Source organism: Crassostrea angulata, unplaced genomic scaffold, assembly GCF_025612915.1.
Source record: "Crassostrea angulata isolate pt1a10 unplaced genomic scaffold, ASM2561291v2 HiC_scaffold_3, whole genome shotgun sequence".
NCBI classification, from domain to species: domain Eukaryota; kingdom Metazoa; phylum Mollusca; class Bivalvia; order Ostreida; family Ostreidae; genus Magallana; species Magallana angulata.
In genome coordinates, this window is record NW_026441568.1 from 30166 (window position 1) to 54754 (window position 24589).

The 24589-nt window shown below is 34.6% G+C and overlaps 2 protein-coding genes across 2 annotated transcripts in view; one reads left to right on the top strand and one right to left on the bottom strand.

The window, feature by feature from the left end:
- LOC128168554 (uncharacterized) overlaps nucleotides 1-5793 on the bottom strand; it is a 30820-nt gene extending 25027 nt beyond the window's left edge. The window contains exon 1 of the mRNA XM_052834748.1: nucleotides 5679-5793. The gene's annotated coding sequence lies outside the window, so the exon portion shown is untranslated. The remainder of the gene's footprint in view (nucleotides 1-5678) is intronic.
- Nucleotides 5794-20659: 14866 nt separating this feature from the next.
- Nucleotides 20660-23558, top strand: LOC128168552 (uncharacterized). The gene has a single exon (XM_052834745.1). It carries the CDS (start codon nucleotides 21850-21852, stop codon nucleotides 23083-23085), a length of 1236 nt encoding a protein of 411 aa, XP_052690705.1. The 5' UTR covers nucleotides 20660-21849; the 3' UTR covers nucleotides 23086-23558.
- The last annotated feature ends 1031 nt before the right edge of the window (nucleotides 23559-24589 follow it).

A 24589-nucleotide genomic window follows, 5' to 3' on the forward strand; every position in this document is an offset into this window, starting at 1 on the left:
CCCCCCCCCCCCACCCCCCTCAAATCTAAGTCTGCGCATGAGGTTATCTGTTATTGTTATTGAGTTGTAAAAGTAAAAAAGGTTATAAACAGATTTGACCCCCATTTGCTGATTTGACTCCCATTTGATACTCAAACGAAATGTGATACATGAACTTCTTATATGAATTTATCTATATAATGGTGGTTTAACTTTTTTTCATCTCAAATTACATATTTTTTGTCATTTTGTCAAACAATAGGACAAGTAATTTGGCAAGTTGATTTTAAAATATTACATTAAATATTCTCTTTTTAACAAATTCTTTGTGTGGGTGTATTGCACATTTAAAAACATCTTCACATGGTATGGATTGTACCCAGGAACTCGGTATAAATCAATGTTTCTGTGTTTGTTCAAACGACTGCTTTTATTCGGAATAGGACATAATCTCAGTTATTGTGACTTCTACTTTCAATTTCATCATATGGAAATTTCCAAAAGTTGAAATACAAAGAAGAAAAATACAAAACAAAGTTCTTAACAGACAGACATACCAAATGGGGGTTGAGTGGTCCGATAAATGGATTTTTCGTAAACCTGGGAAAATGGTTAGGGATATCAAATTGAAAGATTACAATTTAAATAACACATTAGTCTTTAATATTATATATTTTTTTCAATTATACTTTGTAACTTGTTATTTTAAATTTTAATTATTGATTTAAAAGTTTAGAATTTAGTTAAATAGGTGTATTTAAAAGCGAACATTTTTTTCAAAGTACATGGTCATTGATATTGAAGCGAAGTTATGATCAAAATCAAAAAAAATATCCCTTCGGTTCCCTGTGGTAGAATTGTACTGACTAGCTTCCGTTTTCATGTACTCATCTCATTCGATCCTCAGCTGGTCACGTGATATCCGAAGGGTATATAAGCTGAGAAAATCAGTAGGATCGGAGAGTCTGTGTTCGACGGCCGAGACATCAACACATCGAAGCCAGGAAAGAAATTAAGGTTGGTAAGAATAACCTGTCTGTAGTCTTACGTGCCTGTAATAGGCTTTCGAGACTATAGGTGTATATTGGGAGTAATAAATATACAAATTGGCTTGTTGACTGTAGTTAGTACGCTACAGTCCCGGAACGGCGCGTGCGCTCCTGTCTCCGAGCAGCGCATACGCAATCGTAGTTTGAAGTGCGTGCGCCACAGAGAACCGGGGGATATTATTTGTACATATTTCAAATTAAAATCTGTGATTGAGGAAATAAATCATTTAATTCACTCTTTGATTTGCTCAGGCAGAGCAGCCGAATTCCATATCGAACTCAGAAACGTTACAATATATTTGGCCAAATTAATGAAATATCCTTGTCCCTCACTTTCACTTATTTGGGTTTGGCTGCAATGCAATCCGCCTGCGATGTGCCTATCTGTCATTCTGTCTGTGCGTAGAAGTATAGTTCTTTGATGAACCTTTCAGTTATAGAATCTTTGAATTTTTGGTGCTACACTTAACAATGAGGCCCATGTGTGATATCTCCATTGTGTGGAGTGGTTACATATAAAGTAAATTTGACTATTTTTTTCAGATCATGGCAAAGTATGGAAGTAGTCATAGATCATCGATAATTTCTGATCCCATCCAGCAAGCAATATGTAAAGCTATGCTTAATGGTTGGAAGAGTTTTGTACACCATATGATGAAGTAAGACCAGTACAAACAAGCTGTGTTGCAAGAAGTTTGTAAGCATATACACAAAGAAATATGTGAAATTTCCAGAAAAGAATAAAATCAACTTCACTATCATACAGAAATTGCAGACTGGGAAAGTCTTTTGCATTATTTAAAGTATTAATTAAAGAGAAAAGCCTATGTCACTGTCAGGCTCTTACAAAGTGTTGTATTGAAAGATGCATCTGAACAGGGAGTGAGGAGTCATAAAGTTACAAGACTTTGCACCGGATTTTCATTCTTTTTGTATAGCAGAAACCACACTCTATCAAGACTGCAATACACAATTGGACTGCTGTTGTGGAGCCACAAAAGAGATAGGTTGATTTCTTGGATGATTTTTAAATAATAGTTTTATTGTTCATCTTGCATGTATTGAAGAAAAACAAAATATTTATTACTATCTCTTTCATTACTGTTGTTTCAGTGTTTGATATTGTACATAGACTGAATTTCTATTTTTTTATATAGGCTATATCTATATTGCACGACCTAGGAATCTCGGTTTCACCAAGTGCATTGCATAGGAAAAAAGAGACATAGTTGTGAAACAAGAGGAGAGAATTGACAATCATTTCTTTGAGATCTGTTTGTTTGCCTTTAGAACTCAGATAAAGAATTTCCTTCTGTGAGGCGAAAAGTTTACTGGGTTTTTTTCAAGTGTTTTTTTTTGTTCGCATCTAGTTGAAATTGAAGAAACGCAAAACGTTATTATATCTCTAAACAAATCGCTACAAACTGTCACAAAAAGTTGGCAGAGACGATGAAAATTTTTGGTTGCTTTATTTTGGTATTTGCTAGAAGTTAACGATGATCCAGTACACTCCATATCTTTTGGCCTAATAATAATTAAAATTATGGAGTAATCACATGATGAATCTCTGCCATTCAGTCGGCTAAAAATGTGACTGAAAGGTAGCTGAATGGCATAGTTACGCCATTCAGTCACCTTTTCAGACCATTCAGTAACCATTCAGTTGGCTGAATGGCAGAGATTTTTCCTGTGTTAATGTAAATTTTCTTTCATTTAAGCCCATCTAAGTAAAACAATCACTCGACAGACATACAGATATCAGTATGTGATACATGTAATGCTAAATTGGGGACCGTAAATCAATTGTCATTAAAACCAACTATTTAAACAAAAAAAAGATATATTTAATAATTCATGCGGGATATGATGGTGGCAACATTTCACAAAAATACATAATATGCGTTAGAATGTTATGTAAATTTTTCTGCAATGATTGCTACTTTCATAACCTGCATGAATCATTAAAGAAAGCATTTTATTGTTTATATTTGCATCTTTCTTTTAACAAATTAATAAATTGATAGTATTAAGTAAGTAAAATTTACTAAATTACTGTAAATGTACATCAGTATGTTAGCTAAAAGAAACAGCCAAGTCATCTTATGGGAATTTTAGTCTGACTTTGTCATGAATACTTCGTCTAGGCCGTGATTTTTCGTAGGTCGCTGTAGGTTTCGGCCAATCGTTAAACAGGGCGTGTGGATTTTCTGTAGGGCTATTTCTATAGATACATGTATATGAATTACCTATAATTTTACGTCCCTAACCCTAACCCAAAAATAGAGGGAATCATACTCGGTAGAAGTAAATATTTGTTTATGTTATTATTAGAGTTGTATACATCAACTTTTAAAGACATTCTATTTCATTTCATGAATACAAATAAAATTAATTCAATGAAAGAAGGATTTCCGTAGGAATTTCAAAATATTGCACTTCAGCACCCGCCTTGAAATAGTTATATAGTTATTGCCCCCATAGTACAAAATGCTTGTAATTGCTACACCGCCTAAACTGTTAGGGGTACTCGTAACTACAACCAATTTCTTAACTTGACTTTAAGGATCTTTCAATCTAATAATACTAAAGTTATCCAATGTCTCCTTTAAGGAGTTTTTATTGAACGTTTCTCAATTTTGTTAAACATATCTACAACTTTTGAACCATACATCGTAGAGACATCATCAAACCAGTTAAAAATAAACAGCTGCCATTGACCAATCAAAATGACATAATGGTCATGGTGAAAAAACTCATTTATAAGGTATACGATCCATAATAGCCCCAGATTCAATGAATCTTGATGCATCAGAGATATTTATGGGCGTAACACTCGCATACTTAGAGATAATTTTACGTTCAATTATCAGTAATTAAGAACGGAATGTGTCCTAACAAATGACATGTTTCTGCTTGTGAAGAGTTAACCCCTCCTCCGTGCTTTTAATCTATAAAAATCAATTAAAACAAATATTTGGTGTAAATTTTTGTTTACAATAGATATGTTTATATGTTTTTAATGATTAAATGCATCTTACCACCAACACATTAATTGACAATCTTAGTATTTACTATTTTATTTTTAAACAATTGTTTGTCCCCATAGACATTAATGCAATCTTCATTAATAAACAACTGCTTAGGTAATAATATCAGAGTATTCAATACTTAAATATGATTTAAATTTTTAATATTTAAAGTTAGAAAATCAGGTCCTAACATAGACTGGACACCGGAATCTTTTGACAATTATTTTTCTTGATGTAACGGAAAGAAATGATTCTATCAATTGAAAAAAAATGTTTTACGCTGTAAGACTAATAAGGTGGAAAGATTTGTTTTGAAAAATTAGTCTACTAGTCTTGTAGTTTATCGCTTCATAAAGTTTAATTTTATGTGCCAAAATATGTTGACCATTGCCTTGCGTTGATGGTAAAAAGAATATAATGACGGTTTTGAAGTTGTAGAAAATCTGACTGAGATGAAATAAATAAATTGTTATTAATTAGAGTTAGAGTTAAGGATATATTTTTATTCTGCATATATCGGTAGAAATGTTGGGCTACCATGTTTGCGTTTTTAGACAGTATAGTTTTGATAACTACTACCTACGTGCTAGTGAGTTTTCTAGGAAAAAGTTCACAATCGTGATTAATTAATGTTCAGTAGGCCCAGGCTTTTGGGGGTTTTTTGGTTCATTTACTTGCGTAAGTTTCAATTGTTAGCAAAACTAAGTACACTATTCCACAGTAAGAACTATCAAGAACTATCAAGAAATCTTCACATTATATTTCCTCAGTGGAATAAATATTCTATATTGTTAATTTATTAATCATGTGCATGCATTTTAGAGGAGTTTTCTTTATAACATATTTGTGTACACATGATTTCACAGTCCCTCTGCCGTAACATCCCCTCTTTCTTTCACACATTGGAATAAAAAACAATACTTCCACATTGTACGCATGTTTACTGTTTATATCAATATAATGTATAAAATGGCTGACGGAATAAACGCGATCAGAAATCCTAACTTTTGAAAAACTAAACTTTCGATGCGCGGAGCTATGAAATGTTTAAATATTTTGTAGAACAAATTACTCTACGTGTATCGCTCGACAAATTCAGTTATCTTTGTTTCAATATTAAATGTACTGATCGCTGTTTTTGGAATTATTTTTAATGCAGACTCAGGATGTACATATTCTTAAATTTTTGTGTTAAAGCAAATATTACCATGGTTCCTGGTTGTGAAAGTTAATACTAAAACTACCATTTCTTCACATAATTGACTTACCCATATTTGCCAATGCTGTGCAATACAAACACACACTGTACTTTCGGTTTGTAAGAAGTTAAGTATATTTTTCTCAAACTTTAATAAATTAAAAAAAAAAAATATTGTATTATTGGGTGTTTTCAATTTATCTTATAATTTTATAGTTTCAAGTTATAGATAAGTTTTAAATCGTACTTGTATTTTTTCATTGCCTAGTAATAACTATTTTTAAAAAAATACTCTTCGACCGTCGTGAAAATTTGTACTTCCTGTTTGCTTTTTTCGTTAAATAATTCATTCATCAGTTTACTGGATTCAACACTATGAAAACATATTGGTTAGAAATAATCGCCTTATTATTATGCTCTTACCTTTTTGTAAAAAGACTACTGTAGTCGCTGTAGACTGCACTATTAATTTGGCTTGCATTCTCGAAATCTTGTCGATAAGACCTTGCATTGTGAAGATCTTCCAGATAATTAGCTCTAAAAACAGATAATATCATGTTGCTATTGGTTGTCTTTCTTTCATTATCCAATCAAATTTGTCTTTACATGTGCAATCAAATGTAGTCAATATGGTCTGTACCCTTGAAAATATCAATGTTTTGAAATTCACATAGCACCTCCCCCTCCAACAACGTTATCCTTTGGACACCCCATCTCCACCCGGAAAAAAAATCCTGAACTTACTATTGTACTACAATGATCAAATGATATTATAATTGTACCAGTTTAAATCCTGGTTAGTCGGTTATTCCATGCTGATAGCCATAGTCAATAAGATATAATTTTTTATACTTGATTGCATATTAAATAAGAGGCCCATGGGGCCACATCGCTCATCTGAGCAACAATGACTATTTTGGCGTTCAAAATATATTGTGCCATATGGCCTCTCGGTAGAATAACAAAGAATAAATATTGTAAAGTATTTGAATTTAACTTAATCTTTGACATTTTATCTCTATGGAATACCATTTCAAATATGAAATTCCTACGCAAGATATAAAACTAAACTTTTGGTAGGGGTACACTGTTAACTTCCAGCATATAGATACATATAAAGATCGGTCTTTAATTTGTGCAATTTATATTTGCCTTCTCATAAGGATGCTTTGTGCTAAATTTGGTTGAAATTGGCTAAACAGTTCTAGAGAAGTTGAAAATGAAAAACGTTTACAGACGGACGGATGGACGGACAGACGGACCACGGACAAAATTTGATCAGAATAGCTCACTTGAGCTTTCAGTTCAGGTGAACTTAAAAACAACAAACTGTTTAAGCATTGAGAGTAATATAATGTGTTTTATACAGGGCTCTCAAGACTTAAATTTTCCTATAACTTTACCTGTGTTTACACTATCTGTAGTTGGTAACATACTTTTTTTTTTAATTGAGTGATGTTTGAATCACTTATAATCAATGGAGATAATCAACGAGGTTGACTTTCTACATCGTGTTTGTACACCCGTTTCTATGGCGAGCGAGGTACTAGCTATAGGTGTCTAATATATCCATGGAGTAGTCAACTCTAAGTGTACTTGTGTTTTTCAATTTCCCATACTAGATAAATGATTTAAAATGTTATTTCGATAGGAGACTCTGTTTACAGTATATTTAATCTGCAAATGTAATTCAAGAAGAATGAAGACGTCCGAATCTGTAACGTAAATTGTAGATTCATATTTCTGATTCCAAAATTAAATCATTTTGAGTTGTAATCGATAGCATCAGCATGTGCATTTAACATGTTAAAAAAAACTATGCAAACTGGCAGTTTTACAATTTTGATTCTTGATTTATTATTTATGAACAAAAATTTCATAGACACAAAAAATAAATAAAAAAAAAGGCTGGTGTGTTCATTGTTCCATTGTAAATGAATTTAGTGTAATATTTGTTTCCTTTGGTATAAAAAAAGTGTTATCGTTAAACAATGTGCATTCTAATGTTTAAAAATTCTTTTATTTTAGTCCTCTCATCGGATATTAGTGCACTACTTTTTGTACTATCGGTTTGATAATCCGGTTGCGTGCGAAGTTTCTGAAAAAATTCCCCAAATAATCTTAATTTGCTTTGTTCATGAAAACATTTCGTTATCGACACGCAATTAAAATGTACAGAGTATGATAATTAAAACACCGAAGGATATTTGCATTCAGTGTATACTCTAAATAGCGGCAGCTTATAATGTAACCTACCAAGTGAATCGAAAAAAGATTTCAGTAATGATTTATGATTGACGTCGGTGTTTAACTGTTCAAGTTGAAAGAAAAGAATAGGTGCATCTAACCCATAATCTCATTCAATCAAATCGTTTTACAGTTTAGAAGCCAACAGATAATGCAGACACAGCGGTCCCATTGTTTATCTCCTAGTTATCTTGTTTCTTTTTCTTTAGAAATCGGATAAAAGGGCTCTGCTTTGCTAATTCTGACCAACCATTTTTGTTCCAAAATATATTCTACATAATGGTGACTGAAAAAAAATTGAGTCGATATTATAATATGCTGAGAGGGGACAATCTATTTGCAAATAGGCGCATTTTATTGAACGTAGATTTATTTCAAATACAACGGCGTGACAGAGTTTTGACTGAATGTATTACCTTCTTCTTGTTATCTTTGATCGCGTGTTTTGGGATGTTTGCTTGGGGATGAGGGTGTTTAATTTCATTTTTTGTTGAAACGACATCATTTGTAATCAATAGTGCATTAATGTAATGGGTTTGATCAGTCCATCTTTCTCTGGTCTTATTATTTACTTACTATTTACTATGTACAGAAATTTGTGGGTCGGTAAATTTGTGGGTCGATAAAGTCCATAGAAGGCGAGGCGAAGTTTCTGTACACAGTCAGTAACAAACCTAATAAGTGTTTAGTTTTGTCGAAGATCCAAAGTTTGATATGTAAACAAACAAAATATAATATAACAATTAAATTCATTTAATAAACATTAATAGATCAACAATGTTGAACAAACACACTTATTTTATTAAGTAACAATTTAATATAAATAATGAACGTTAAAAGCTCAACAGTGATAAACGGTTTATAACGATTTTGTTTTGAAGAAAAACAGCCACATTTATTTTTGATTAATTGTAAGTTGATAGATGGTAACAGAGCAATTGCTGAACAGGGAGGCTGGTTGAAGGTTGGTCTTATTTACAGAAACTGACGATTGGGTACATGTGATTTCCTGGCCTTCATAATGATGTCTGCCAGCTCAAGATCATCATTTTGAATTTCCTGGACAGCCTTATTTTGGTGAGGACAACGCAAGCTAATGATGCGGGCCCAGGCAGAATAGCAGGCATGTTTAAGTCTGGCAACGCTGACATTGAAATTGAACTGACTCTTTGGTACACACTTAAGCTTTGAACCGATTTAAGTCCTGTGACTGCCGTCACTTGTGACGGACCAAACATGGACTTTGACCAAATGGACGCACCGGTTGCTCTGGTTGGATGGTTGGTATATATTTTAGAAAGACCAGTTGCTTTACTAATTCGCCTTAGAAATGTGCTGGGTTTTTTTTTCACCAACCCGTGCGTTATAACCAAACCAAACACTGTCTGAGTCAACAAAAAATTTTAGTGGTCGTTACCAAAGTCTGGGGAAAAAAATGCAAAAGGTTCGTGTTAATTTGACAGGCTGAATTTGCATTACTTTCTACTTTTATGAAATAAAATGTTTTAATTATAAAGTGTGTTACACTTTCAATATGAACAAATATACACTTTTTATCTATAAATCTCTTTTGTTTATTTTTACACTTACTCGTCACACTCTGGATGCAACGTTGATATATCTACTCTCATAGGAGAGTACTTGGCAAATAATGGATCATCAAATATAATTTAATATCCATGTAGAAAGTACACTTACAATTACATGTAATAACAGTTTGGTGTACATTAATTTGAATATGATATTTTTTATAATTAAAAACAAAGATGAACAGTTGACATACCTTACACTTCTGGCATTATTTCTGAAGACGATTCTTTGTCTTTTATTTTATTTTTCACGTACTTTCGTCCAGTTTTGTCATCAGTGAAAACTTTGAAAGTGTTTTGTCACCCTGTACATTTTTTATTGCCCCTGCGACAGAAGAACATCAGTACATGAAACTGAAGTTTGTTGAACAGGTCTTGTGGAGTATTTATGGAGATGTAAAGGTGCATGCTTGTGTACAGTTCCTGTATATCAGGCTCTGAATTGATTGGGTAGTGCTGAACATCCCCTTTTCCGACACGTTTTGTCTAAGCAAGAACAGCTTTAAAACAAGTATTACTGTCCGTGAAAGCAGGACCCTTGATTATGTCATATTTCTTGTTGAATGTTAGATTTTTCAGGTGTCGGTTTCGTCCGTGACGAATGCCCTTCAGTGAGTTTACCTTGTAGTGACTGTCATCCATATGCTCATTTGTTTGATTGTAATGTATTCTTTGAATTTAGCTTAATTCTCATATTTTTTTCGTTCCTCGTCCGTCGACTGCACAAACCTGTATTGTACGTAATATTACGTCATGGGCAAGGGGGGTGGGGGTCACTCTAAATATTTTGGGGCTTAAAAATTAAAAGTTATGGTCGAACGTTTCTGTAAAAAATCAATTTAATAAACGTAACGTCCGCCATGTTGCCTTATAAATTTCGACGAACACCCTTTAAAGAAATGTGTCGGGCAATCACGTGACGCGTTTCATCCAATAACGTCGAGACATTCTAGTCCGAGGCAAAACAATTATTCATGTTTTGTCTTTTCTTTTTATATTTAAAGACCAACATGTTGATATATCAATTATCATTCAGTTACATGTTATATAAACCGTTTTAGTACAGAGTCTTGGTAAAGTTATTTTAAGTATTCTTTGACACAAAGGAGATGGGACAAAGTTTTACACATTTATTAAAAGTCTGCGAAAACTACTGTCTGATGTGATTTTATCAATAGATATTAAAAACAAATAAAATACAGGAACATATCCAGTGTAGCAGAGTGTTGGCTGAACAAAATGATATGCATTATATGTACTTTATGATACCTATGTAACTGAAAAAACTCATTATATTACGCTGGATCTAGATATGTTTGAATCGAGTCTAGGTCTAAGTGTAGATGGAAACCGAGAGTTTGTACCTGCTGCTAGGGGTAATGTTGACATGGACACCATGCACTGCAGGATTCTGCGTTTGAATCTGTAAGAAGTTTTCAAATTACAAATACACGACGTAAAACTAAATCTAACAATAAGAAAAATTACCTTACAAGGAGTGGCGAACTCATAAAGCTGAAAAACAAACCGTTTGGGGAAATCGATATGCATTTGGCGAGATTATTTATGAATGCAAAGAAAGCAAAAAGCAAGCAGTGAGAATTTTGTTAACGGACACGTTAAAGTCAATTTAAAGAAGTGTGAATCCCTATCTGGCTTACAAGAAGTTGAACGGAACGACTTTACTTTAACGGTCCCCATAAAACGCGCTAAAATATAGCGCTGTTGTAAAGTATTTCTCTATAAGTGAGAACGCCTTTTGACCCCAAAATCGAAATCTACGGTAAAATTTAGATTTAAATCTTTCTTTTTCTTATTTAATAATAAATTCTAATAAATATAGGTGATAAAGTGAAATCAATCATGTACGATCATTATCGAAGTGCGAGCTGCGCTTGCCTAGGGGTGTAAAATTCATGGTTTGACAGCTACAATGTAAGTTACAAAAGCACGTGATGCGATTGCAGCTTAAAGATCTAGCAACAATATGTGAGTCTACATAATTGCATGACCTATTAATCATACATTACACATCTATCTAAAACATTCATAAACAAGAGGCCCATGGGCCACATCGCTCACCTGAGGAAGAATAGGTATGATAAAATCAGCTTAATGGAGTCATAATACAAACTATCTGGACAATGTACAATAATACATGTAGATCCTGTATAAATAAAATCCATTTTTCCCCTGGATATGTTTATAATCATTAGTCCCTTTTCTAACAGGATGATTTTATAGTCATATCATATGTTGAGTATTGCAGTTCTCAAAAAGATCCTTAACAATTGTTTATATATGATATATAAACGTATATCAAACTCTGAACCTTCTTGTGAGGCCAACGAATTGTCCTGGGGCCAAAGTCGTAACAATTATAAAGAATCATCTGGCTGATTAGTTTCTGAGAAGAAAATTTTTAAAGATTTACCATATATATTTCTTTGTTAAACTTTGACCCCCATTGTGGCCCCACCCTACCCCCGAAGGCCATGATTTTCAAAACTAAGAATCTACACTACCTGAGGATGCTTCCACACAAGTGTCAGCTTTCCTGGCTGATTAGTTTCTGAGCAGAAGATTTTTAAAGATTTACTCTATATATTCCTATGTAAAACTTTGATCCCAATTATGGCCCCACCCTACCCCCGGGGATCATGATTTTCACAACTTTGAATCTACACTACCTGAGGATGCTTTCACACAAGTTTCAGCTTTCCTGGCGGATTAGATTCTGAGAAAAAGATTTTTAAAGATTTACTCTATATATTCCTATGTTAAACTTCGACCACCTATTGTGGCCCCACCCTACCCCTGGTGATCATGATTTTCACAACTTTAAATCTACACTACCTGAGGATGCCTCCACACAAGTTTCAGTTTTCCTGGCTGATTAGTTTTTGAGAAGAAGATTTTTAAAGATTTACTCTATATATTCCTATGTTAAACTTCGACCACCCATTAAGGCCCCACCCTACACTCGGCGGTCATGATTTTCACAACTATGAATCTACATTACCTGAGGATGCTTCCACACAAGTTTCAGCTTTCCTGGTCCTATGGTTCAAGAGAAGAAGATTTTTAAAGATTTACTCTATATATTCCTATGTTAAATTTCGACCCCCAATTGTGGCCCCACCCTACCACCGAAGGCCATGATTTTCACAACTAAGAATCTACACTACCTGAGGATGCTTCCACACAAGTTTCAGCTTTCCTGGTCCTATGGTTCATGAGAAAAAGATTTTTAAAGATTTATTCTATATATTCCTATGTAAAAATTCGATCCCCCATTGTGGCCCCACCCTACCGCCGGGGATCATGATTTTCACTACGTTGAATCTACACTACCTGAGGATGCTTTCACACAAGTTTAGCTTTCCGGGCTGATTAGTTTTTGAGAAGAAGATTTTTAAAGATTTACTCTATATATTCCTATGTTAGACTTCGACCACCCATTGTGGCCTAACCCTACCCCCGGGGATCATGATTTTCACAACTATGAATCTACACTACCTGAGGATGATTTCACACAAGTTTCCGCCTTCGTGGCTGATTAGTTTCTGAGAAAAAGATTTTTAAAGATTTACTCTATATATTCCTATGTTAAACTTCGACCACTCATTGTGGCCCCACCCTACCTCCGGGGATCATGATTTTCACAACTATGAATCTACACTACCTGAGGATGCTTCCACACATGTTTCAGCTTTTCTGGCTGATTAGTTTCTGAGAAGAAGATATTTAAAGATTTACTCTATATATTCCTATGTTAAACTTCGACCACCCATTAAAGCCCCACCCTACCTTCGGGGGTCATGATTTTCACAACGTTGAATATACACTACCTGAGGATGCTTTCACACAAGTTTCAGCTTTCCTGGCTGATTAGCTTCTGAGAAGAAGATTTTTAAAGATTTACTCTATATATTCCTATGTTAAACTTCGACCACCCATTGTGGCCCCACCCTACCCCCGGGGATCATGATTTTCACAACTATGAATCTACACTACCTGAGGATGATTTCACACAAGTTTCCGCCTTCGTGGCTGATTAGTTTCTGAGAAAAAGATTTTTAAAGATTTACTCTTTATATTCCTATGTTAAACTTCGACCACCCATTGTGGCCCCACCCTACCTCCGGGGATCATGATTTTCACAACTATGAATCTACACTACCTGAGGATGCTTCCACACATGTTTCAGCTTTTCTGGCTGATTAGTTTTTGAGAAGAAGATATTTAAAGATTTACTCTATATATTCCTATGTTAAACTTCGACCACCCATTAAAGCCCCACCCTACCTTCGGGGGTCATGATTTTCACAACGTTGAATATACACTACCTGAGGATGATTTCACACAAGTTTCAGCTTTCCTGGCTGATTAGCTTCTGAGAAGAAGATTTTTAAAGATTAACTCTATATATTCCTATGTTAAACTTCGACCACCCATTGTGGCCCCACCCTACCCCCGAGGATCATGATTTTCACAACGTTGAATCTACACTACCTGAGGATGCTTTCACACAAGTTTCAGCTTTCCTGGCGGATTAGTTTCTGAGAAGAAGATTTTTAAAGATTTACTCTATATATTCCTATGTTAAACTTTGACCACCCATTGTGGCCCCACCCTACCCCCGGGGATCATGATTTTCACAACTTATTCCATGCTGATAGCTATAGTCTATAAGATATAATTTTGTATACTTGATTGCATATTAAATAAGAGGCCCATGGGGCCACATCGCTCATCTGAGCAACAATGACTACAGTGGGGCCTCAGATATCCGGACGCCAGATAACCGGACGCTTCAGTTTACGGACGATTTTATTTGGGAACAGATTTTTTATCCGTTATTTTGTCTCATTTATCCGGAATTCCGCGTTCCGGATCCGGACGGTCTGTTTTTACCACAAAACACTGATTTACTACTAATTCTGCTTCATTTAAACGGACGGTAAAATATGATGATACCCTACTCAGTACAAAAGATTACCCCTGTAAATTAAGTTTCACACCTTTTTACGTGCTAGACCCTCATGAGTAGCTTGTATAAACACACTGACTTCCCAAATCACTTTCATGGAAAATTGCAAACAACAGTGTATCATGCACATATCACAATTGGACACAAAGAATTTAGCTAGATTCGGTTATCATTATTGTCCGGTTAATATTTCATGACAAAATAATAAAATAAAGCAGAGTTCTTTATATCTAAAAACGTTCATGTCGTCAGACAACTCTAGCATGTGTTGCAATATGGAATGAAAGGCAAATAAAACCTAGTATCAACACTGGGAGCCATTGTATACAAATACATTATCATTCATGACAACAATAGACACATTTCAGATATCCGGACGCTTCACCTATCCGGACGATTGGACTTGGGAACCAAAGCGTCCGGATAACTGAGGCTCCACTGTATATGGGCGTTCAAAATATATTGTGCCATATGGCCTCTCGGTAGAATAACAAAGAATAAATATTGTAAAGTATTTGAATTTAACTTAATCTTTGACATTTTATCTTTATGGAATACCATTTCAAATATGAAATTCCTACGCAAGATATAAAACTAAACTTTTGGTAGGGGTCCACTGTTGACTTCCAGCATATAGATACATATAGAGATCGGTCTTTAATTTTTGCAATTTATATTTGCCTTCTCATAAGGATGCTTTGTGCTAAATTTGGTTGAAATTGGCTAAACAGTTCAAGAGAAGTTGAAAATGAAAAACGTTTACAGACGGACGGATGGACGGACAGACGGACCACGGACAAAATTTGATCAGAATAGCTCACTTGAGCTTTCAGTTCAGGTGAACTTAAAAACAACAAACTGTTTAAGCATTGAAAGTAATATAATGTGTTTTATACAGGGCTCAGACTTAAATTTTCCTATAACTTTACCTGTGTTTACACTATCTGTAGTTGGTAACATACTCGTTTTTTTTAATTGAGTGATGTTTGAATCACTTATAATCAATGGAGATAATCAACGAGGTTGACTTTCTACATCGTGTTTGTACACCCGTTTCTATGGCGAGCGAGGTACTAGCTATAGGTGTCTAATATATCCATGGAGTAGTCAACTATAAGTGTACTTGTGTTTTTCAATTTACCATACTAGATAAATGATTTAAAATGTTATTTCGATAGGAGACTCTGTTTACAGTATATTTAATCTGCAAATGTTATTCAAGAAGAATGAAGACGTCCGAATCTGTAACGTACATTGTAGATTCATATTTCTGATTCCAAAATTAAATCATTTTGAGTTGTAATCGACATGCATCAGCATGTGCATTTAACATGGTAAAAAAAAAAACTATGCAAACTGGCAGTTTTACAATTTTGATTCTTGATTTATTATTTATGAACAAATAATTCATAGACACAAAAAATAAAGAAAAAAAAAGGCTGGTGTGTTCGTTGTTCCATTGTAAATGAATTTAGTGTAATATTTGTTTCCTTTTGGTATAAAAAAAAAAGTGTTATCGTTAAACAATGTGCATTCTAATGTTTAAAAATTCGTTTATTTTAGTCCTCTCATCGGATATTAGTGCACTACTTTTTGTACTATCGGTTTGATAATCCGGTTGCGTGCGAAGTTTCTGAAAAAATTCCCCAAATAATCTTCATTTGCTTTGTTCATGAAAACATTTCGTTATCGACACGCAATTGAAATGTACAGAGTATGATAATTAAAACATCGAAGGATATTTGCATTCAGTGTATACTCTAAATAGCGGCAGCTTATAATGTAACCTACCAAGTGAATCGAAAAAAGATTTCAGTAATGATTTATGTTTGACGTCGGTGTTTGACTGTTCAAGTTGAAAAAAAAGAATAGGTGCATCTAACCCATAATCTCATTCAATCAAATCGTTTTACAGTTCAGAAGCCAACAGATAATGCAGACACAGCGGTCCCAATGTTTATCTCCTGGGTATCTTGTTTCTTTTTCTTTAGAAATCGGATAAAAGGGCTCTGCTTTGCTAATTCTGAAAGACCAACCATTTTTGTTCCAAAATATATTCTACATAATGGTGACTGAAAAAAAAATTGAGTCGATATTATAATTTGCTGAGAGGGGACAATCTATTTGCAAATAGGCGCATTTTATTGAACGTAGATTTATTTCAAATACAACGGCGTGACAGAGTTTTGACTGAATGCATTACCTTCTTCTTGTTATCTTTGATCGCGTGTTTTGGGATGTTTGCTTGGGGATGAGGGTGTTTAATTTCATTTTTTGTTGAAACGACATCGTTTGTAATCAATAGTGCATTAATGTAATGGGTTTGATCAGTCCATCTTTCTCTGGTTTTATTATTTACTTATTAGGTTTGTTAGCAACTATGTACAGAAATTTGTGGGTCGGTAAAGTCCATAGAAGGCGAGGCGAAGTTTCTGTACACAGTCAGTAACAAACCTAATAAGTGTTTAGTTTTGTCGAAGATTCAAAGTTTGATATGTAAGCAAACAAAATATAATATAACAATTAAATTCATTTAATAAACATTAATAGATCAACAATGTTGAACAAACAAACTTATTTTATTAAGTAACAATTTAATATAAATAATGAACGTTAAAAGCTCAACAGTGATAAACGGTTTTTAACGATTTTGTTTTGAAGAAAAACAGCCACATTTATTTTTGATTAATTGTAAGTTGATGGATGGTAACAGAGCAATTGCTGAACAGGGAGGCTGGTCTTATTTACAGAAACTGACGATTGCGTACATGTGATTTCCTGGCCTTCATAATGATGTCTGCCAGCTCAAGATCATCATTTTGAATTTTCTGGACAGCCTTATCTTGGTGAGGACAACGCAAGCTAATGATAAGGGCCCAGGCAGAATAGCAGGCATGTTTAAGTCTGGCAACGCTGACATTGAAATTGAACTGACTCTTTGGTACACACTTAAGCTTTGAACCGATTTAAGTCCTGTGACTGCCATCACTTCTGACGGACCAAACATGGACTTTGACCAAATGGACGCACTGGTTGGATGGTTGGTATATATTTTAGAAAGACCAGTTGCTTTACTAATTCGCCTTAGAAATGTGCTGGGGTTTTTTTTCACCAACCCGTGCGTTATAACCAAACCAAACACTGTCTGAGTCAACAAAAATTTTTAGTGGTCGTTACCAAAGTCTTGAAAAAAAAATGCAAAAGGTTCGTGTTAATTTGACAGGCTGAATTTGCATTACTTTCTACTTTTATGAAATAAAATGTTTTAATTATAAAGTGTGTTACACTTTCAATATGAACAAATATACACTTTTTATCTATAAATCTCTTTTGTTTATTTTTTACACTTACTCGTCACACTCTGGATGCAACTTTGATATATCTACTCTCATACGAGAGTACTGGGCAAATAATGGATCATCAAATATAATTTAATATCCATGTAGAAAGTACACTTACAATTACATGTAATAACAGTTTGGTGTACATTAATTTGAATATGATATTTTTTATAATTAAAAACAAAGATGAACAGTTGACATACCTTACACTTCTGGCATTATTTCTGAAGACGATTCTTTGTCTTTTATTTTATTTTTCACGTACTTTCGTCCAGTTTTGTCATCAGTGAAAACCTTGAAAGTGTTTTGTCACCCCGTACATTTTTTATTGCCCCTGCGACAGAAGAACATCAGTACATGAAACTGAAGTTTGTTGAACAGTTCTTGTGGAGTATTTATGGAGATGTAAAGGTGCATGCTTGTGTACAGTTTCTGTATATCAGGCTCTGAATTGATTGGGTAGTGCTGAACATCCCCTTTTCCGACACGTTTTGTCTCAGCAAGAACAGCTTTAAAACAAGTATTACTGTCCGTGAAAGCAGGACCCTTGATTATGTCATATTTCTTGTTGAATGTTAGATTTTTCAGGTGTCGGTTTCGTCCGTGACGAATGCCCTTCAGTGAGTTTACCTTGTAGTGACTGTCATCCATATGCTCATTTGTTTGATTGTAATGTATTCTTTGAATTTAGCTTAATTCTCATATTTTTTTCGTTCCTCGTCCGTCGACTGCACAAACCTGTATTGTACGTAATATTACGTCATGGGCAAGGGGGTGGGGGTCACTCTAAATATTTTGGGGCTTAAAAATTAAAAGTTATGGTCGAACGTTTCTGTAAAAAATCAATTTAATGAACGTAACGTCCGCCATGTTGCCTTATAAATTTCGACGCACACCCTTTAAAGAAATGTGTAGGGCAATCACGTGACGCGTTTCATCCAATAACGTCGAGACATTCTAGTCCGAGGCAAAACAATTATAAATGTTTTGTCTTTATTTTTAATATTTATAGACTAACATGTTGATATATTAATTATCATTCAGTGACATGTTATATAAACCGTTTTAGTACAGAGTCTTGGTAAAGTTATTTTAAGTATTATTTGACACAAAGGTGATGGGACAAATTTTTACACATTTATTAAAAGTCTGCGAAAACTACTGTCTGATGTGATTTTATCAAAAGGTATTAAAAACAATAAAAATACAGGAACATATCCAGTGTAGCAGAGTGTTGGCTGAGAAAAATGATATGCACTATATGGACTTTATGATACCTATGTTACTGAAAAAACTCATTATATTACGCTGGATCTAGATATGTTTGAATCGAGTCTAGGTCTAAATGTAGATGGAAACCGAGAATTTGTACCTGCTGCTAGGGGTAATGTTGACATGGACACCGTGCACTGCAGGATTCTGCGTTTGAATCTGTAAGAGGTTTTCAAATTACAAATACACGACGTAAAACTAAATCTAACAATAGGAAAAATTACCTTACTAGGAGTGGCGAACTCATAAAGCTGAAAAACAAACCGTTTGGGGAAATCGATATGCATTTGGCGAGATTATTTATGAATGCAAAGAAAGCAAAAAGCAAGCAGTGAGAATTTTGTTAACGGACACGTTAAAGTCAATTTTAAGAAGTGTGAATCCCTATCTGGCTTACAAGAAGTTGTACGGAACGAGTTTACTTTAACGGTCCCCATAAAACGCGGTAAAATATAGCGCTGTTGTAAACTATTTTTCTAAAAGTGAGAACGCCTTTTGACCCCAAAATCGAAATCTACGGTAAAATTTATATTTTAAATCTTCTTTTTTTTCTTTTTCTTATTTAATAATAAATTCTAGTAAAATTCATGGTTTGACAGCTACAATGTAAGTTACAAAAGCACGTGATGCGATTGCAGCTTAAAGATCTAGCAACACTATGTGAGTCTACATAATTAATTGCATGACCTATTAATCATACATCACACATCAATCTAAAACATTCATAAAAACGTTTGTGTTCAAAAGGATCATAGTTCGTGGTTTGGTTCACAATTTGACATTAAAACAAATTCTGCATATAACATATTTCTGAGTGTAACGATGTAACCAGGAGTTTGTGTGCCGTGAACTTGGAGTAAGTGAAAGGACTATAGTGGACTGGTACAACTTTCTGCAAACCAATTAAAACAATGTAATCGGTGGTCCGGGCATTGTTGTTGAAATTGACGAAAGAAAGGACAGACGGGTGGATGGAGTCTGTGCGTTTGAGTGCATAGCGAGACTCAACCAAGTGAAAATTTGGTCACCAGGGTTGAAAACAGAACCGCAGATACCCTTATATATATCATAAAAACAAAATATTAAAGATTTTGTAGACCTAAATATAGGTGCTTATACAAACATCATAGAATCTACCCGGGAAGTATTAAAAAAAGTCCTTACCATTCAACAGTACACAGAAAACCTTATATGACAGCTATTTTTTTTTACAATATTGTATTAGAAAACTACATCTCAACAATTCCACAAACCCATTCATGGTTTTTTTTTTGTTTTTTGTTTTTTTAGAAATTATTGCAAAAGTCTACGACACTGAATAGATCATATCTTACTTAGTTACCATCATCCCAACGATTACCACGAATGAACCAGCCAGAAAACCACAAGTGGCACTGACCTATCTCCCTCGAAACCCCAACAACAATCTTAACGACGTTCAATTTAAGGTAAGATTTTATTACATTCATATCGTTGCATTTAGTGCCAGCCAGAATCTTAAAAGTTTTTCGATCGTGAATTTCACAATGACCACCGAAAAAGATACATAGCGACGACCTTAATATTATGTAATAGACAACATGCGCGCAGATCTTGGTTATAGTTTAGTAATGTTAAATTGTCACCAAGAAAAATATAAACTCGTCAATTTATTTGGAAAGGCTCACAATATTTTATTCTAATAGGCCTACGACAAAAAAGTGTCTTTAAAATTGTTTTCAGAGATCCCAGGTCACTTATAGATATATTGTATCTTAAGATGTGTTTTGGAATGAGGAACATAATTGAATATGTCAATCTCTGAGATGGGGGTGATGTGCAGCAAAATGTCTCTTCGACAAAAGAGGAAAAATTTAAATGTACGATATATACGATAAACTGAGACGGAAGGAGAGAGCCAGAGAGCCAATATTCCTATCCAACTCTACAGGACATACTGTGCACAGTGGTATACGTATTTCTGGTGGATACAGCTTTTCAACAAGTGTAAATTTATAGATATGAAATTTGTTTCATTCATGTTGGAGAAGAAAACCGATTGGGGAGCGTGAAGCCACCTCGAGGCGCGGATCCTGTGAAGTCTATGTACGTAGCCGAGGAGTTCCGAATTCATATTCCGGATTGCGCGCAAGAAACAAACACCCGGCAACTTCAGACAACGTGGATTGATTCAAAGAAGTGATAGAAGGTACTGTACAAAGTTTTTCAGCTGAATGTGGTGTGCGTTCGTGTGAAACAAATTGTCTGTTTGTCGTTTCATGTTAGTAGGCCTACACAAAGTTTGTTTATCTGACGAAGCTTCGAGTTAAATAGGGGATTTCCCAGAATTACTGTTCTATTTTTAGAAAACACATGTGAATATTCTGTGTGAATTTAATTTAGCTAATACTGTGTTTCATGTAGTTAGTTTGAGTAGTTAAGGTAGTTTAAGTTAGTTAAGGTATTTTTTTTGGTGCACCAAGTTCAATTTTTTTTAAACTGTTTATAAAGGGGTCTTAATTGTCAGCTGTTCTGTATTATACATTCATTTTTATACAGTGATTGTTTCATCACATAGACAACAGCTGATTAGCAAATGTAATTCATGAGACTTGTTTATGTTTAATTAGTTTTATTACAGAATAGTTATTATAGTTGAAAAGTTAGAGGCAGCAGTTGTAAAAAATCCCAACCAGCATGCAGCTCACTAATTACTAACAATTTTCTTACAGTATCAAGAAGACAAGTGAACGTAGACGCTGACTTACTGTACTCTGTACACGAATGAATGATGTTTGAGTGCATTTTCTCTTAATTTTACTTAGTTTGTTGTAAATAAGTTTATTGTAAATAGGATTTAGAGGGAAGTTTTATACATACAGGTACTAAAAAAAAAAAAAAAAATAAATAAATCTTTGTCAACTTAAGCTCATGTAAACAGGGTCTTAGACAATAATGGATCCAGGTTTTGTTGATATAAGGTCAGTTTAAACAAGGAGTTGAGATTGAATATTAGAACTGGGTTTGTGTTTTTTGGTATTAATTCCTAGTGATTCAAATTTTGATTTGAGGTGTTATTTTTCCTAAAGGTCATTGATTTTTGTTACTGGGTAGATGATTTTGTTTATATGCTGTTTTGAAAGTAGAGGTGTTTCCTTGGTTCGGTTTGGGGGATGTCTAATACGTCAATAGCAGATAAGATTAAGTTGTCATTTGAAAATAAGGAGAAAGAAATGGATGAGGAATTGAAACTTAACTTTGCAGGTGTTTCAGATGAAGATGGGTTTGATTTTGCTGGTCTACCAAATGTTAGTACACCTAAGGGTCAGTTGAATGAGGGTGAAAATAAAGAGCAAAAACCTTATGTTCCTAAAGAAATTCAACATGAATTTAACTTGCCTTTAAAACCAGAAGTTATGAAACAAAAAGGTGCTATCCCGAAAATGCCCAATAAAACAGGTATTAAAGATAGTAATCCAGGTTTCAATCTTGGGAACAATACTTCCACTCAGGTTTATGAAGTCACTAATAATGTCCCTAGAATTCCACAGTTCTCAGGTGATGAACCTCCTCAGAAGGGGGATGTGTCTTACAAAGAATGGCGTTTTGAGGTGCAATGTTTAGTAAGTGACCCTGACATAAAACCAAACTTGTTGATACAAAGTATAAGAAGGTCATTAAGAGGTACTGCTAAAACTATGCTCATACCGTTGGGGGAAAGAGCAACTGTTAAACAAATTCTGTCAAAGCTTGATGTTTTGTTTGGTGAGATTTCAACCAACGGTATGATTATGCAAGAATTTTTTAATGCTTTCCAATTACCTGGTGAGTGTGTCACAACATTTGGTTGCAGACTTGAAACCATGCTTCAGACTGCAATTGATAATGGTTATTTAGAAAGAACTGCAAAGAATGATTTGCTGAGACACAAGTTCTGGACATCGCTCAGTTCAGAGAATTTAAAAGGTCAAACAAGGCACAAATATGATTCCATAACAAATTATGACAAGCTTTTATTAGAAATAAGAAGGGTAGAGAGAGAGATTTTTATTTCAAACTCTAAAGACAGAAAACCAGTTCATCAATATGGGATGTCAGTAGATGAGGATGACTTGGAAGAGAAGTTGAACATGAAAATAGGTGAATTAGAACAAAGATTAGAAGGTAAGATGGATGACAAATTCAACAAAATCTTAGAGAAGCTAGATGGAAGACCAGGAACCCAGTATAACAGGTATGAACAGGGAGAGAGGACAAATTACCACAGAGGTTCCAGAGGGAGAGGGTACCAAAGAGGTAATTTCAGAGGAAATTTCAGAGGAAATTATTCTGATAAGAGAAATTATCAAGTTCAGGATCAAGGGCAAAGAGGATACCAAGCTACAAAGTCGAGTAACCCAAACGCATGAAGGTCTCTGATGAGGGCCGACCAGGGACCGAAGACAATTTTCAAGGCCAATCATACAAGTGTGAGTTAATAGGTGAGTCTAATGAAATAGAGATAGTTGTTGAAGGTGAAAATGTAAATGCACTTATTGACAGCGGGTCAATGATTACTACTTTGTCAAAAACAGGTTATAATTCATTGAAAAACCAACCTGAAATGAGAAATTTAACAAGCTTGGGTTTAGAAGTCTCTATTGCAGATGGTTCATTGTTGAAGTACATGGGCTATATAGAGTGCTGTATAACAATTCCATTTATGGACATAGATTTAGCTGTCCCTGTGTTAATTGTACCAGACACTAACTTTAACAAAACCTGTCCTATGATCATAGGTACAAATGTACTAAGACTCTGTAGAGATTTAAGTGATGCTACTCAAAGTCTCAGTGAAATACCCAAACAATGGAAGAATGCATTTGAGGGCTTAAAATGTCAATCTTACTGTGTACGGTCTGTGTCTAAGAAGACAATTAGGGTAGAACCAAATGAATCAGTAATGGTCAAAGGGTTTACTAAGGGTATTCCTGTCAAAGAGCATATGACGGTAGTTACTGAAAACTGTAATAGTGATTCCACTTTTACGGTGTGCCCCAGAATAGTAAAGTTGTCCACTCTGACTTCAAAACCATGTGTACAAGTTAAGATATGTAACATCTCTGCAAAGCCTATTTCGATAAAACGTGGTACTGTGCTTTGTAGTCTACAAGAGGTTAAAGTGGTAGATGACCTTACGCCCATACAAGCACCCCAACCCAATACTATACAGTGTGACCCTATAGAGTTAGGAGTCAAAGTTGATTCCAATGCACTGAGTGACAAGCAAAATGAGTATGTGAAGTCCATCCTTAGGGAATATAGTCATGTATTCTCAACAGGTCCATTAGACTTGGGAAAAACTAACTTAGTTAAGCATTCAATTGAGTTAGAGGACCATACTCCATTTAAACAACCATACCGCCGCGTACCACCTGGTATGTATGACGAAGTGCGTCAACATATTAAAGAAATGTTAGATGCGGGAGTGATAAGAGAGTCAAATAGTAATTACTCCTCCAATGTCGTACTTTGCCGGAAATCGGGCGGTTCATTGCGGTTTTGTTTAGATATGAGAATGTTGAATGCAAAAACGCGAAAAGATTGTTACATGTTGCCACGGTTCGATGACATTATTGATACCCTTTATGGCGCGAAATTTTTCAGCAAACTTGACCTAAGATCAGGCTACTGGCAGGTGGAGTTAGAAGAGAGAGACAAGCATAAAACGGCATTTTCAGTGGGTAACTTGGGCTTTTTCGAGTGTAACAGAATGAGTTTTGGTCTCACAAATGCACCGGCCACATTCCAGAGACTCATGGAAAAGTGTATGGGGGAAAAGCATTTGCGAGAATGTTTAATATTTTTGGATGATGTTTTAATCTTTTCAAATTCTTTTGAGGAACATTGTGGAAGGTTGAAAAATGTTTTTTC

Coding starts and splice junctions, on each gene's coding strand:
- LOC128168552 (XM_052834745.1), top strand. CDS start 21,850: ATGTCTAATACGTCAATAGCAGATAAGATTAAGTTGTCATTTGAAAAT.